Here is an 11,865-nt window from a genome sequence, read left to right as displayed (position 1 = left end):
ATTCTATTTGAAAATGCATTCCGAGCTGACCACGCCCACCCTCCGTCAATCATTGCTTCAAGGCAGGGATTGGCGGAAGCGTGTTACGTTTGATCTGATAAGATCGTTGAATTCACTGGCAGATGAAGTGGAGCGTGAACAGAGAAATATATGAAGCGTATTCCATGCTAAAATCAAACGTTCGAATGACCGACAAACCGAACGTTTTGAGCTTACACTGCGGGTGACCCACGTGACACCAGCGTCTTGAAATTAGCTGGTGTTTAAACATTTAAGGAGCCAAGCTGCTGTGTAAATACTATAAATGGACATTACAATAATGATATTTTTATACGTAAAATAATACTCAACCATTTCCTGCATCCTGCTGTACTTCGCTGAATAAGTATTTAAAACTTCCCTGAATAAGTCTTTAAAGGTGTTGTAGGCTAATAAGTCGTTCTGAGTAATACATTTTAAAAGCTCCCACCTGTATATGACTAAACAAAATAACATTTAGTTTACTTGAGGTTCTGTTATAAATGTGTCTATTAGAAACATTAATTTAAATTAATTATTTATACAAAAAAATTGTTTGAAATGAATTCGATCGGTCGGTCGGTCGTTCGTTCGAACGTTTGATTTTAGCAGCATGGAATATGCTTTATATATTTCTCTGTTCACGCTCCACTTCATCTGCCAGTGAATTCAACGATCTTGTCAGATCTCCAGCCGTCATGTTTCAAATGATCCAAACGTAACATGCTTCCGCCAATCCCGACCTTGAAGTAATGATTGATGGAGGGTGGGCGTGGTCAGCTCGGAATGCATTTTCAAAGCCGCACTGAATTTTGCTACAAATATCCCACGGCGTCAAGATGAAAATGCAATCCTAAGTGTTCTAACTGTTAGTCTAAATGCATTTAAGACAAATAGCATTTAAATTATCATTTTGCTACCATTTCTGCTTGGACATGTTACACATATCAAATAAATTTGTGTTATACATTTTCATTTCGCAACTTATAAAGCGTTCAAATTTGCATGCAATTTACATATTAAGACTACTGCTAGAAATGGCAAATGTAAATTATATAATTTAATTTTCCTTTTGCACCAAACTTTGCACGTATGGGTAATGAAAATGTAAATTTAAATACAGAAATACATTGCCATTTTGAATATTGCGTTGCCATTTTGCATATTGCATTGCAAAATAAAATTTCGCTACCTATATGCTTCCATACCGTATATCTCTTTCTCATTGAACATGCATTTGTACATCATTAAGTGCAGAAACTTACCATTTAACTGGCAGAATGAGCCTATGTTGAGAAAAAGAAGAAGAAAAACAAATAATTAGATGCTAAATGGATTAGCGATGTTTAAAGTGAAGTGAAAGAGATTACACAAAAGCAGTATAAAGTACACTGTAAAACAAGGAAAAGAATGAAAACACAGTAAAAACCTGTTATGTGGTTAACTGTAAGTTATATTACCATGGGGTGGAAAAAATATTATTAGATTTAATGGGAAAAAACATTTACTTTTACTGTAAAATATGTAATCTAATGTTTATGGATTTTGTAAGTAAATGTATGAATTAAAATCTATATTGTTTTCAACAATGCACAGTTTTACAGTATTCTTAAAATGATCTGTTGTTGTTAGTAAAAATATGAATCACCCTGTAATTGATGGTTAAACAGTAAAAGAACATTCATGACGCATCACATTTGATTGCATTTTTATTTAAATAGTTATCTTGTTTTTGTTCTCAGTTCTGAACATCAGGGTGTTGTTTTTTACATTTTATGTTGTGTAGGTCATAGATCAGGAAAGTCCTGAGAACCAGATAAATTATTTTTATTTATTAATTATTAATAAGTTTTGTGAATTAATAAAAAAATGTTATGCCATTAAATTTTTTGGAGCAATGTATAGATATTTTATTCATATTTTATTCTTTGTCCTTTCTAGAGGACGTCAGGACTAAGTTATTCAAAAAAAAAAATAGACACAAAAAGGCATGTACAGGCAAAAACAATGTTTTATTTCTTCATTCGCCAATCAGTTTTTAGGTTTCAGGCTATTGTGCAAAGATGATTCTCAACTAGGTTATGAAAGATATAACAGAATGATTTGATATACTACTGTACTTTATGCAATATGTGCGTAAAATGTCCATAAATTGATATTCCCATTCTATACAATGTATCCATACATTGCATCTAATTTGCATTAATGTGTTCTTGGGGCAAACCATAATGAAAAAAGAAGTGTAATAATGGGAGTAATAACGTGGCAAAAGGAATATTGATCTATTATTTATTTCCCTATTGACTTCTTGTGTCTCCTCAAAATGCCTGATTTACATGATGTTTGTCCTGGTGTCCTCTACAGAAGAAATGTATGAAAATTGCGCCTTTTTTTTCGTAACAAAAAGTCATATTCCTATTTAAAACCCCATAACATTTTTATGTGATGTTTATTTACGACAAACAACTTGAAAATTAGCCAGATTTAAATGATAATTACAAAACATTATCATATTTCCCTAAGAGTGCTAAATTTGATCATTCTGTCAATATCAGTCACATTTAAAGACCATGTAGGGAGTGTTTACGATTAAACATCCAAACATTTAATATCTCTAAAAAGCCCTGACTGTGCTCTCTACAGGACATCCAGGCTTATAACTATGTATAGTCTCAAGAGAAATTCACTAAAATATAGCTAATGTCCTCTACAGAGGACAAAAGTCTATGCCTGGGTCCCAGAAGGATATGATTTACACAATCACCAAAATGACTTTGGTAATGCCAGAAACATTGGCACGTTTTTACAGTGTATCATAAATAGCCTATATCATAAAAGTAGTGACTCTTGCACTAAATCCCACATGTCCAAAGTCGTACGATAGGGCTGGCCGATAAAATGATAACAATTATTATTGATATTATATTATTTTTCCACAATAAAATGATAACAAGAGTTCGATAAATGTTCGACAACATGTTTATGCTTAACTCCACTGATCTGATAATCACTGCGATGGTTACTTTAAACGTTTCATTCATCACTTCTCTCATGAACTCTAATGAACCGAGATCTCTCTGTTAAAAATAGGATCAGTAAGTCAATTAGGTTTTTACATTTTACTTTAACTCATCAAAATTAGTTTTATATATATATAACCATGTTGATTATAAACATTTAAGATAACTGAACCTTAAAGGTCCACTGAAATGCCTTGAAACACGCAGCGTTATGCTATGTGGTGACGTAATTTCAACTGAAACAGGAAGACGGGGTGGGACATATCGAGCAGCCCCGCCCCCTTTTTAAATAGCCAATAGCGTTTCGTTTATATCACAGCTTGGGCCAGAGCCTTTGAACTCGGTAAAGCCGCATTTATGACAGCCACAGTCTAATAGATTAGCCCTTTAGATTCAATATGAAACTGTTACTAAAGCAAAACAGTGATTATAATGATGGAGCTTAACAGCCCCAATTCCTTTCATTAAATTCAAACATATTGCATTATATTCAATGTATTCTTCACAGGGGCGTAGCGTCTTGTATGCAGGGTATGCAGGTGCATATGGGCCTGAGAGTATTGTGGGCCCGCCAAGCCGAGGGGGAACCTTTAATTGAAACGAGGGAATGAACAGAGCCCTGCACGGGCCCGGCCCTTCCGACAGCTTATCAGAATATTCTCGGACTGAGTCTGACCCGAGCCCGTGTCTTTTTTCTCTCTCTCTCTTTCTTCCCATTTACACAGCTGCTGTTGCAGCAAATAGGCTAGTCCAGTTTTGTTTTTTAATGGCAAAGTGGTTATAGTTCTTTTCGTTTCTTTATTAAGTTAATTTAGAAATATGTTTGGAACATTTTATGTTTGTTAAATTCAAGTTGTTGTTGTTTTTTTTAAAGTAACGACCAAGCGGCCAGTGGCGGACTGAGTTGAGCATATATGTTTGTTCAATTTAGCCTTCTCAAATCAACATGACTTGCCTAAAATAAAATCTATAGACATAAAACACTTCATGCAATTCACAATATTAATTAAAAAATTTAACATAGGTAAATGTGTGCTGTTAGACACATTTACAGTCGTTTGTGTGGAGAGTGGAAGCTGAAGCGCGCTCTGCAGAACATGGAGGCGCCAGCGCACTCACTTGCATTTTTTCTTAAGTGTGGAAACTTAACATATACGCTGTCATTTTTGCTCATAAAGGTAAGCGTAATACATCATTCAGAATTGTAAAGGGTCTACTTTTATTTGTGTGCACTCACAAACAATATCAACAAAAACCTGTGCTTTTGTAAAATAATTAAGGAAAACAAACAGGATGCTCTTTCTATCGTCTTGGTCTTGAGCAGGAGAGCTTCACAATGATGAACCGAAACTCAGCGAATACTTGCCTCCTCACAGACATGATAAATATATCTAATAGAATGTTTTAAATACTTTGAAACTAAATAATTCAAATAGAAAACAAAAACACTTTAATTATGTAGGCTAATTCGTAAAGATGTATTTCTCTCTAAAGGCGCACATCCTGAGGAGATGGCGAGTCAGGATCGTCAACTTCATCTTGTGACACTGACTCAGATAATACTAGTTCATTAATAAATAATTCAAATATCTCCTTAGTATTTTATTTATTTATTTATTGTTTGTTTTTGTTTTTTGGGCTTCTGTGCCAAGATTGTGTTTGCATGCAGTACAAATAGCCTACGGCGGCATTTTAGTACCATGTTGAAAAGTAAGATTAACGTCAATCTTTTAAGAATAAAGTCAAAATTACGATAATAAAATCAGGTTATAGGCCTATTGCGTGAAGTTAATGTGAGAATTCCACCTATACTCCACCAAAAAATGTATAAATAAATAAAATTTATAAATAAATAAAATTAAATAAAAAGTCTGTGGCATCCAACCGGGCTAATCTATTAGACTGTGGCTGTCATAAATGCGGCTTTACCGAGTTCAAAGGCTCTGGCCCAAGCTGTGATTGATAGGGTTGAGTACCGAAACCTGGTACCAATATGGCACCGGTACCTATGTAACCGGTATGCACTAGAACCAAATCCGAACGCAGATTTCGGTGCCTCATTTCGGTGCCATGCCTGAGCGATTGATTGAAATATTTGTCCTCTGGTTCTCCGAAACGGACGTAAGAAGCATCATCACTGGCACCGCACGTGAAAAATAATTTCCCGACTGAGAAAATGCATGTGAACTCAAGTCGGAAAGCTCTAATAATACAAATCCAACACATCTTTGTAGTAACGAGAGTGTCCATGTTGTTTTCACATTCCGACTTAAAAGCACAACTCGGGAAATGAGAGCATCCGAGGAGCGTGTGAATGCAGTAATTTCACTTGCTCTGATGGCAGCAGGTATAGCCTTCCGTTAACTAAGCTAAACATGCTTAAATTACAATGCTTAAAGCTAAACCTCCCTTGTATTCACATTTCTAAACCTGCTGTCCAACAAAATAAAAAATTATTTCTTCGGCCGGGATTTATCTTTTGCCGGGAATATCTTTTGCCCAAAATGTCCGGTATTCGACTGCAGTAAAGATAGTTTGCGGTCAGGATTCGGCTGTTTTCTTAATCCCACTTTCGCTGAATCTCTGACCATTGCTGCCACGATTTTCTTGTCCAGTCCTTCAAACATTCTAATATTGTGTATAATTTTGGCGCATCAGGGAGCCGCTCTCAGGATGCGGTGTATTTAAAAATCTTTGAATGAGCGTTTGCCCTGTTTACTTTCACTTTCGATTTCGCGATCACACGCACTCTGTGTAAGATATTTGTCAATGAGCTCAGGATCTGTTAAGCAGCAAATACTCCAGCATGGTCTTGTCAGTCATCTCTCCTTATTCTCGACCTGTGATCAGTCAGAGCCGACTCCGGTAGCTTTTGTTGGAGGGTTGCCAAGTCCACATTTTTCCACAGAATTGAGCTACTTTTAAACTGTTGCCATGGGTTGATTTTTCCCAAGTGGGTTAAAGGTTTGAAATATTGCATAAATTACATTTGACTGAAATGCTTGTATTGAAACATTTTGCATTCCACCTATGATAAAACTTTCATGGACTTCTGCATTAACTGTTCCCTCCTGGTGGAATGACCTGCCCAGCTCAATCCAAGCAGCTGAGTCCTTAATATTTTCAAGAAACAGCTGAAAACACATCTCTTTAATCTGCATTTGACCCTCTAACTCTAGCACTCTCTATTCTAATGCTACTTCTAATTTGATCTGCTTGTTTTTTTTTATTAAAAAACTTGACCCTCTAACATTTGCACTCTCTATACTATTTCTATTCTAATGGCCAATCCATCATTTTTGGGGGGATTTTTTATTTATTTATTAAGAAGTATCGGTTCAGGCACCGGAACTGTTTTAAAAGTATCGATTTGTCTCCTGTATCGAAAAACAAAAACCGATACCCAACCCTACTTATTGATGTTTTTTGAAACTCTAATTGATCGATTTCATGAAACATTCGTTTGTATTAAATTGTTCAGATTTTTTCAACATGCATTCGAATATTTATTCATGTTTATTTCGTGCTGCAAATATTAAAGAGGAAAATATTGATTCACATGCTGCTTGAACTGAGACGAATATAGTTATCTCACTACAAATTTATACGTGTAAAAACATTTATTGTTTGTAGTATTGTATTATAAATTTGACAGAAGGCTGACACTTTGTGTTTTAATATAAGAAACAAAGCACAAAGCTTATTGCGATTATTGGGTGGCTTGCGTGCTACAAATGATGACTGGACTTGAAAACGTTAAATATTATTTCCAAGCATTTATACCATAAATAAAACAGCTTGTGAATTCACGTAATGTTAATCACTTCAGAAAAATCAACAATAAGTTAACCAAGTTGGAGCCAATAACGTTTGGGGAGGGCCCATACAATTTTTTTTGCATATGGGCCTGGGCCTCATTATTTTACATCATAATAATATTTCACAATATTATTTTTTCCCTGTATTTTTGATCAAATAAATGCAGCCTTAATTAGCATAAGAAACTCCTTTAAAAAAACATTAAAAATCGTTCTGATCCCAAACTTTTGACCCGTAGTATATCAAACCACAGTTTATTCAGACACCTTCAACATTTCACACATTATCACAGTTTATTCGCTATAGTTTAGAAAATGGTAATACAATATGACAAGAACACAGAGTTAAAATGTGTCAGAACAAATTCATCTTGATAATGTCAGATAACAATTCAGCAAAACATGGTCATGTCAAAGTGTCTGAATAATTTATGGTCCCAAATTTTTATACTGTATGAAAATCTTTGGGCATAATATGTCACAGTTTAATTTATTTTGCTATCCTCACTTACATAAATGAACTATAGTGTCCTACACCCACTAGTAAAAAAATATCAAAAATTATATCTGGTGTCTGAATCATTTTTGGTTTGACTGTTTATATATATATATATATATATATATATATATATATATATATATATATATATATATATATATATACACACACACAATGTCACAGTTTAATTTATTTTGCTATCCTCACTTACATAAATGAACTATAGTGTCCTACACCCACTAGTAAAAAAATATCAAAAATTATATCTGGTGTCTGAATCATTTTTGGTTTGACTGTTTATATATATATATATATATATATATATATATATATATATATATATATACACATACACACACACACACATAAATATATAAATAAATATACCTGCTATGTTCAGCAGCATGACTCCTGCAACGCATACAGCTAAACGCAGCATCATCATCATTATGCTCTTGTTTCCTTCACAGCAGAAGTGTAATGGCAGGTCAAGTAAATAATTCTTTAGTAGAGCTTTATATATACGAGTTTATCTGTGATACATTGTTTGTACTGCTATCCTGTAAGTAATTCAAGTACACACCTAGCTATAAAAAAATGTATTCATGCATTAATTCATCACTTGATACATTCAGTTTCAAACACATGGCCATCCCATGTGACTGCTTAGTACAAAGTGTATAGAGGAGACAGGAGTTATCACACATTTTACTTTAGTGAATGTTTCGCAGGTGTAGAATTATTTTTGAAAGTCAATTTCTTTAAATGCACATACCATTTATTTAAAATTGTCACCATTATTGCCCAAGAAAGAAGTTATTGTTCATTAAAAACTCATTCACATTATGTGACAACATGCCCCAGTAATGGGCCAATAAACTGTATACATTTATAACATTTAAACTGTCACAGGTATTGTGCTCTAAGGAGACAAGCGCACGACACAGGAGTAATCCAGCACACAATCTTTAATTCCAACTTCAACTCAAGAGAATAACCAGGAGACAGATAACTCACAAACATCTAAGAGCAAGCTAAACATGACGGTGAATGGACAAAGACTAAAGCCCAATTTATACTTCTGCATCGAACCTACGCCATAGCCTACACACATAAATATACCTGCTATGTTCAGCAGTATGACTCCTGCAACACATACAGCTAAACTCAGCATCATCATGCTCTTGTTTCCTTCACAGCAGAAGTGTAATGGCAGGTCAAGCAAATAATTCTGTCTTTAGTAGAGCTTTATATATACGAGTTTATCTGTAACACATTGTTTGTACTGCTATCCTGTAAGTAATTCAAGTACCCACCTAGCTATAACATTTCAACACTGCTTCCAGTATCCAGAATGCCCCTTACTGGCATTAATTCATCACTTGATACATTCAGTTTCAAACACATGGCCATCCCATGTGGCTGCTTAGCACAAAGTGTATAGAGGAGACAGGAGTTGTCACACATTTTACTTTAGTGAATGTTTCGCAGGTGTAGAATTATTTTTGAAACACCCTACGCCGTAGCCTGACGTGCACCTCTCCAAAAATCTAACAGCACGTCAATTCTACGCGAACCGCAAGCGCTGTGATTGGTCTGCTAGAACCCCTCCCGCCGTATGTACTTGAGTTTTGTGTGTGTTTATGTGCACTTTAATGTTACACCTTCTTATATAAAATAAAACAAAGCAAAGAACAAATGTCTTATCATTTATTATACTACATAGCATTATACATCAGTAGTTGTCCGCAACAAACAATGTTGATCTGCCGTGGTCCTTGTGGAGACTGAAAGAATGCCATCTTCTCCTGTTCCGTTGTTGTCTCCTTTTCGTAGTTTTAAATAATTTAATGATTTGATATTTATTTGCCGCCGTCATGGCTATAACGCTTCTCCGATTCTTCTTCGACTTTTGCCCGTGGTACTGCGGGTTACACCAGGATCAAATGTTCAATGTGGGCTTGTGAATTGTTTTCCTCAGGTGGCGCCTGTTGCGGCGGAACTGTCGTCCTGCTTCATTGACGACGTTATACGATCTTGGCTCATCTCGTTTTGAACACATTCTGGTAAATAACGTATAGCCTGAATGCACTGTAAGTCGCTTTGGATAAAAGCGTCTGCTAAATGCATGCATTTTTTCTATCTAAATATAGACAGGCATGCAAAAATGGTTGTCCAGAAGAACTTCTTCTTCTCAGAAGAACGCGCCGGCGTGATATTCAGTGAAGGATATAGTAAGTATTTTTTATTAGCCTACTTGCATTAGTTGCTATTGTGTTACTGTGACATAACTTGTACATATTGTACTAGTTACTTTTTCCAAACCATGATTCCTGATTAAATGTATAATCAAGTGAAACATTATGAATTTTCATTCACTGCATATATGTCTCACAACGCAAGGAATTTTTTTTATGTTCTATAAAATAGACAGCAACGATATAAAAGTAATGTGAGTTATAATGTTAATATTGTAATGTCTCTTCTAGTGCAGTGTATCCAATAGACTACGTGCACGGAGAGTTATAACTCAGAACCACATGTTTATTACAGAACACCAGCAGCTCCTGCTGCTAACCCGCTCATGCCTGGTACAGTCTTACTCGTTCATCCAGTAACCCCCCACAGTCCATCCCTAGGTGGCCCTCTAGTGGGGTCAATATGCAATTACATCATAAATGCATATAACACTACACCACAAATATGTTGAATGTTTTATACTCTGTCATTGGCGTTCGCGATCGTTTGATGTGTAAACGTATCTAGTAAGCTGTAAATAAGTGATGCATCGACATACATATACGCGCGTCCTTTCTTATCAGTGATGCAATTTATTTATCAGCTATGCATCTTCTGGTAATTGCTAACAACTGTTTACATTTTCGTTTAGGACTGTGGCTGCATCACTGGCATAATTGCACAAGAAAGGCACACGTGTCGTTCAGTTTTGAGTTCGCTGGAAAATCATACTGAGTAAGTGCACAGTATAGTAATTGTACTTTTATTAAGCCTAGACTATATGGTAATATTATTTGTGGTTGATAGCGTTAAAATGTAGTTTCTTTGTTATTGGCATTTTGTTTTCTCATTAAGTATGCATACTATACTAAGCTACTGTGGGGAAAAAATGCTTACAATTGTTTATAAAATTATTTTAGGACTGAATACACCACTCTTGCCTTCAACTGCATCTCTCACAGTAAGGGGGTACTCGTTCAGTTTTCAACTCCATTCAGAATCTTAGAGTAAGTGTGCATTCACTATTTTACAGATGTTACTTCATTTGATTTATTTACTGCATGGTAAAATATGTTTGCTATGAGGTAACTGTGTTCGTTTCGATAAATTAATACTAGTATCAGTGAACATCATAATAATGTTAATAATGTAGTTTGTGTAAACAGCATGCTTGCTTTTTTATTTCAGATGTGAGAATAACAGTGTAAAAGAACCTGTTGCAAAGAGAGCCAAAGCAAAGCAGCCCACTTGGTCATGGAAAAAAGCACAAATGTCAGGGCATGTCAAAACTTTTCCAGACCCCAAAACACCCTCGGACCCCAGAGGGTTAAGGACCCCTAAAGAACATGAGCCAAACTGAGTCCCAAGCACAGCTGAGGACTGCAGATATAACCATTTCAACCCTTGGGGAGAAATAGGCAGATTAAATAGACAAAATCTGTGCGGCTCAAAGGGAAGGGCCCTCAGGACTATGGACAAGTCCCAGATGAGGAGGATTCAATAACCGGGCACCCTTCAAGAAATTAATGACCAAGTCGTTTCTGCCGATTGACTGTCCAGCTTTGAGGGAATGATTCGTCTGTGAGAGAAGGTCCCTCCGTAATGGTATCGGCCATGGGGCAGCTGGTGACAGCTGCACTAACTTGGGGAACCAAGTTTGGTTTTTCTAAAGTGGGGCCAACAGGGGGACTGAGCAAACGACTTCCCTGACCCGTCTGATGACCTGAGGAAGCAGGGCAATCGGGGGAAGGCGTTCAGGCAAGAGCTGAGCCAATCATAGGGCAGCGCATCTTGCTGCATGGAGAAATCAGGCAGGCAGTGAGAGTTGTCTTCTGAGGCGAAGAGGTCGACCTCTGCCCTCCTGAAGACAGACCAGATTTCCTGAATCGTCTGAAGATGTAGTGTTTATTTTCCCGGAGCTACATTGCCTCTGGACAGCATATCTGCGCCAAGGTTCAGGCTGCCCGGCACATGAACCGCTCTAATTGAGCGGAGTTTGCTCTGTGCCCAAAGTAGGAGGCGTCGAGCCTTCCTGTAAAGGGAACGTGACCTGAGACCACCTTGGTGGTTGATATAGGCTACCATCGTCATGTTGTCCGATCTGACCTGGACGTGGTCAAGTCAAGTCAAGTCACCTTTATTTATATAGCGCTTTTAACAATACAGATTGTGACAAAGCAACTGAACAGCATTAATTAGGAAAATAGTGTCAATAATGCAAAATGACAATAGTAAACACTAAATTTTCAGTTAAAGACAGTTCATCATTGAA

The 11,865-nt window shown here is 36.3% G+C and overlaps 1 protein-coding gene across 1 annotated transcript in view; it reads right to left on the bottom strand.

The window, feature by feature from the left end:
* LOC107582862 (serine protease 30-like) overlaps positions 1–7,797 on the bottom strand; it is a 12,822-nt gene extending 5,025 nt beyond the window's left edge. The window contains exons 1-2 of the mRNA XM_016268878.1: positions 7,743–7,797; positions 1,284–1,304 (exon numbers count right to left, since the gene is read on the bottom strand). Coding sequence (XP_016124364.1) covers positions 1,284–1,304; positions 7,743–7,797 — 76 coding nt within the window. The remainder of the gene's footprint in view (positions 1–1,283; positions 1,305–7,742) is intronic.
* Between the last annotated feature and the right edge of the window lie 4,068 nt (positions 7,798–11,865).

The sequence above is a fragment of the Sinocyclocheilus grahami genome, unplaced genomic scaffold, assembly GCF_001515645.1.
Source record: "Sinocyclocheilus grahami isolate Dianchi unplaced genomic scaffold, SAMN03320097.WGS_v1.1 scaffold48.1, whole genome shotgun sequence".
Classification (NCBI taxonomy): Eukaryota; Metazoa; Chordata; class Actinopteri; order Cypriniformes; family Cyprinidae; genus Sinocyclocheilus; species Sinocyclocheilus grahami.
Note: the sequence above shows the minus strand (reverse complement) of the source record. Positions and strands in the feature narration are given on the sequence as shown.